At 39.0% G+C, this 5680-nt stretch overlaps 1 protein-coding gene across 2 annotated transcripts in view; it reads right to left on the bottom strand.

The window, feature by feature from the left end:
• DDAH1 (dimethylarginine dimethylaminohydrolase 1) overlaps positions 1 to 5680 on the bottom strand; it is a 217794-nt gene that overhangs the window by 70693 nt on the left and 141421 nt on the right. For both annotated transcript variants that reach the window (XM_006830992.1, XM_006830993.1), the window contains exon 2: positions 3030 to 3129. In XM_006830992.1, coding sequence (XP_006831055.1) covers positions 3030 to 3129 — 100 coding nt within the window. The remainder of the gene's footprint in view (positions 1 to 3029; positions 3130 to 5680) is intronic.

The raw sequence follows: 5680 nt of genomic DNA, 5'->3' as shown, positions 1-5680 counted from the left end.
GGAGCATTTGAATTTGTTTCCATATCATTCTTCTGAATTCCTTCCCAGGCAAATCCAAAGCCTTCTCTTCCTCTTCTGGGGAACCTTTGTCTGTCTCCAGCTCATTTGTTTCGGTTACTTTTTTCTGTTTTTGGACATGTTTTGAGATCTTTTTTTGTGTGCTTTGTCATTTCTAGTAGTTATTGGTTTTTTTTAAGGCTTAAATGGATGTTTGTTGTTGTGTTATTAAGCTTACTGGTTGTTTCCTGGTGGATATGATCAGGAGATAGGCTTCCCTTTTCACATGTAATGCTTAGCAGCTGTTATTGGCTATTGTCTCAGTGGTGGAATATTATGGGGTATGCTTGTACCTTGGCTATATGACCATGATTGCTGTCTCTTCTTGGGTAACATAGTGAGATAAAACTCCCACCACCAGGAAAAATGTGTGATGAAAAGGACCAAAAGAAGAAGCAATATAAAAGCAGACACAAAAACCACCACTTTGAAACAAAAATGAAACTGTGACTGACTGTCCAGTCGCCTTGTTACACAGGCAGTGTGTGTGCACCACAGAATCCTCCAGCAGTGGGTGGGGGTGTCTGCTCGCTCAGACCCCTTCTCTAGACACCACCATAGAGATGCGCAGATAGATATTGAGAAGTTAATGGGAGAAAGATTGTCTATTTTTGTCTCTGAAGGTCAGTTAGGTTATCTGTGTGTGCACAGCATAATTCTCAAGATAGTTGTGTCCTTTTATGTTGGGGTTTTATAGATTGTTCATATGGTTTGCCTGTCAGGCCTGACGAGCCTGCTTTTTTCTTGTTAGATAGGCCAGAGTAAATGGTCCTGCACAAGTTAATTTTAGGGTTGCAACCCTGAGGCTGACGTCATAAGCAGCTGTCCAACTCTTTCTCTTTGTGCCATGGGAAAACTGTGGGCTCAGTGCTGGACTTTTTTGGGGGTGCACACCCACCCACCTGAAGACGTCTGGGCTGGGTAAAGAAGGTGTGACAGAGAAGAGGAGGAAAAAATGTGTAGAATCCCCCACACCTCCTTTTGCCAATGTCACTTCACCACTTTTAGCAGGTTCCCTGTGCTGGTCTGGCTGTAGCCCCGTCCTCTGAACTCCGTCCAGGTGGATTGGCTGAAGATTGAGTCCTGTCTCAAGCAATTCCTAACTCGCAGTATTTTCCTTTATATCATGATTTTTCCACTTGTGCATGCGGGAAACTGAAGCCTTGTACCTTATGCTAGATTCACAGTTCTGGTGTTGTTCTATGAGTGCAGCTTCTCCGGGTTTTCAATCCCTCCCCCACAGAGCCTTTCCTACCTGGCTGTCTCTGTTGCTTCCAAAACCGGAACTCTATTTTCTAATAGATACAGGCTGCTGTTCTGTGCTCCCAAGGAGAATAAAAGTGCAACCAATGGCAGAAACAATGAATATTCCAAGGGGAATTTACTGTGCAGATTCAAAAGATGCTTGAGTCTGGTTGGGCACTCCAGAGCTGAGACGTCAGCACAGGTCTCTTTGATTCCTTGTTCTGTGTTCTTATGGCTATGTTACTCCAATGGGCATGCAAAACAAACCCCAGAGGCAGGGCCATTGACTACGATAGTGTTAACACACTCTCTGTAGAACACAACTCCAGGGGATACCATTCACACTGTTGATGCTGTTAAGTGCCATTGAGTTGTTTCAGACTCAAAGTGACTCTGTAAAGGGGTTCTGAGGAGCGGCTGCCAAGTTTGATCTTGCAGGCTCAAACTGACCTTGCAGTCAAGTACATTATCCCACAGTGCCACACCATTCACATAACCTATGATAAAAATGGTGTTCCTTGAGGTTGGGCAGCATGAATGACCCCAACCATAAGTACCTGGAACTGAGCAAGGAGCCACTCAAATGTCATGAGAAAAAGTTACTCATCTTTTCTTTCCGGAATATTAATTATATCCAAATCTTTATAACCAAACATTACTTTGGTATTAAAACAAAGATGGTTGGTTATATATATGGAATTCAGTGTAAAACTCTAATCAGTTAAAATATTATACTTCTTAGAAATTTCATGGTTTTAGTGGGTTATTTGGGGTTAAATAATCAGACCCCTGGGGACCAGCCTTTTTTTGTTAGAGCTGCTTTGGTGAAATAGGTATTAATTTTCTGGTATTTAAGGGAAAATGAACTTTCACTACAACTGTAAAACTACCCTTATTAGCCTTAGGAAGCATGGTGGCTCCATACAATAAGCACTGGACTGTGAACTACAAGGTCCACAGTTTGAGTTCACCTGCTGCTCTGTGAGTGAAAGATGAAACTTTCTTTTCTCTGAAGATTTAAATCCTTGGAAACCCTCTACTCTTGTCAGTTCACTATAAATTGGAACCAACTCCATGGCACTTAACAACAAAAAATTGAGAGTTTTGCTCATTAATATAACCAGAATAAATTCAGGGGTCCAGATTTTAGCATAAAATTTTACAAAACAATAATAATAAAATCATAAAGAACTGGAAACTTAAATATTAAAATTATTATTTCTTTAGTAGCCACATTATATCCAATGTAAAAAACGGATTCCAGTTAAATCAATAATCATATTAGCTGTTTATATTTTGTTGAGTTCTGCTGTTATTCATCTGGCATTAATCCAAGTCAATTTGCATGTAAAATTATTTAAATTCATCTTGCCATCTGGGGAGAAAATTATCTACAAATGACATTAATCTTGAATTAAGGATCTTTTAAATACAAATCAGATACACAGTCAAATTCATGTTGCAGAAGAATATGGTGAAAGCAAACTGAAAAATGGCTTGTATAGGCTGATAATATCCTTGTAAAAATATGCAAATAAACACATACAACAATACTAGAAAAATAAGCCCAAATATTTAGGTGATTATCTTTGAGTATGCTTTTCTGTATTTTCCAAATTTCTTCCATTTAGCATCTATTTGTAATAAAAATGAAAACTGCAATGAAACAAATAAATACAAGCAAAGCATTAGAATTCTTTCGGCATAGAAAAAACATACAATGGTACCTGTGAATAGGACATCTCCACCATCTAAAGTGGCATTTTCATCTTTCATTTCTACTATATTCAGCTGGAGTTTTTCTAATGCTTCTTTCATCATGTCAACCTGTTGAAAATAAAATGATTCAGATTAATAATATCTTACCATTTCCAAACAAGAAAACCTACCGGCTAAGACATTTGAACACTGAACCATGTTTCTGTTTGTTCTCATGCTCATGCTTATCCACTCACACCCCTGTGGATAGATGTAATATGATGGAGGGCTTATTGTGATCATTTCTAAAAGAGGAAATTGTTGTTAGATACTGTCCTGTTGGCTCTGACTCATAGCAACCCTAAAGAGGGTTTCTGTGGCTGTAAATCTTTATGGGAGCAGTAAACCTCATCCTTCTCTTGCAGAGTGGCTAGTGGGTTTGAACTGTTGACCCTGTAATTAGCAGTCCAGTGCTTATTTTATAGCATAACCAGTGCTCCTTAAGAGAGAAAATTATGTATTAGAAATTGTCTAATTTTGTCCCCACTTAGTCTAATGGCAAATCAATAATTACAGTTCCATTTTCTGTCAGAGGGCTGACAGTTATGACATCGTTGGAGGCTAGTTATGGCATTGTTGGAGGCTGACTAGTTATGGCATTGTTGCAGGCTGACTAGTTATGGCATTGTTGGAGGCTGACTAGTTATGGCACTGTTGTTGGGTGACTAGTTATGGCATCATTGGAGGTTGACTAGTTATGGCATTGCTGGAGGCTGACTAGTTATGGCATCATTGGTGGCTGATTAGTTATGGCATTGTTGGAGGCTGACTAGTTATGGCATTGTTGGAGGCTGACTAGTTACAGCATTGTTGGAGGCTGACTAGTTATGGCATTGTTGGAAGCTGTCTAATCATGGCATTGTTGGAGGCTGATTAGTTATGAAATTGTTAGAGGAGTACTAGCTAGAACACTAATCAAGAAAGGTAGAAGCACAGTCCCTAGTCCCCAATATCCTTGCCAGAAAGTGTGCGATTGAATTTTATACCTTAAGCCAGCCATTCAGTTAGTCAGAATTATACAGGCATAGGGAAACATGTGAGAGAAATAACAATAACTACTAACTTGAAATCTCACTTATACATAGGACAGTCACTGTTTTATACTCAGATATTTCTAAAATGTTAGAACAGCCAAGACTTCGCTGTAAATCTCAACTTTCATTTAAATGTATACTCAAACAGTTAATATGATAACCCGGCCTGTCTTTAAAACCTGGCTTCCCAGAAATGATTAACAAATACAATAATTACAGATGCAATCAAATAAAAACCTACAACATGAAGATGACTTTCAGGGACTTTCCTAGGATTCCAGGAAATGGTCTAAAGCACAGAGATATTCTGGGCTGAAGAGGGAACATTTCTAGTGAGGTTTAATCTAATGCAAGAAAAAAAATTAAGGCATAGCATATGTCTGATAGTCACAATGTAATTCATGTTCTCCTAGAAACTCAAAAAAACTTTGTTTTAAATTGATGGTTTTTATTATCTTTATAGTGAAATCATAGGTTGGGAAGATAAGGGTTAAGAGAAAACAAGACAGCACATGATCACATATAACTGGGAAATAACAGCTTGTTGTTACTGTTAGGTGCTGTCCAGTCAGTTCCGACTCATAGTGGCACAATGCGCGACTCTGCCAGTTCTGCACTATCTTCACAATTGTTACTGCTGCCACTCTGTCAATCCATCTCATTGGGGGTCTTCCTCTTTTTCACTGACTCTCCGTTTTACTAAGCATGATGTACTTCTCTAGGGATTGGTTCCTCCTGATAACATGTCTGAAGTATAAGAAACAAAGGCTTGCCATCCTGGTTTCTAAGGAACATTCTGGCTGTACTTCTTCCAACACAGATTTGTTTGTTTTTCTGGAAATCCATGGTACTGTCAATATTCTTATCCAACACCATATCTCAAAAGCATCAATTCTTCTATGTTCTTCCTTATTCACTGTTCAACTCTTACTTGCATATGACGTTATTTAAAATATCATAGATTGGGCCAGGTGCAACCTTAGTCCTCAAACTGATTTCTTTGATAGTTCTGACCAAATACAGACATTTGAGTACATAAAGTGAATCGTCAATGAGGAATTTGTTATGTGGCGCTGAGTTAGTTCTGACTCATAGAGACCCTATGTACAACAAAACAAACAACTGTGTGTTCCGGTGCCATCCTCAGTCATTGCTATGTCTGAGCTCACTGTTGCAGCCATTGTGTCCATCCATTTCATTGGGGGGCTTCATCTTTTCCACTGACCTTCTACTTTACCAAGTACCATGATGGTAAATCATGTTGACAATCTTCTCCCTCCTGATAACACACACAAAGTATGTGACACAAAGTCTTACCATATCCCTTCTAAGAAGCATTCTGGTTGTACTTCTTCCAAGATAGATTGGTATCTGGTAGCCCATAATATGGTTGTATCATCTGCATATCGCAGGTTGTTAGCGAGTCTTCCTCTAATCCTGATGCCATGCTTTTCTTCATAGAATCCAGCTTCTTGTATTATTTGCTCAGCATATGCAGATGATACAACCTTGCTTGCTGAAAGTGAAGAAGACTTGAAACATTTACTGATGAAGATCAATGAACACAGCCTTCAGTATGGATTGCA

This window comes from Chrysochloris asiatica, unplaced genomic scaffold, assembly GCF_000296735.1.
Source record: "Chrysochloris asiatica unplaced genomic scaffold, ChrAsi1.0 scaffold00002, whole genome shotgun sequence".
Classification (NCBI taxonomy): Eukaryota; Metazoa; Chordata; class Mammalia; order Afrosoricida; family Chrysochloridae; genus Chrysochloris; species Chrysochloris asiatica.
The sequence above is the reverse complement of the archived record's forward strand: the minus strand, read 5'-3'. Positions and strand labels throughout refer to the sequence as shown.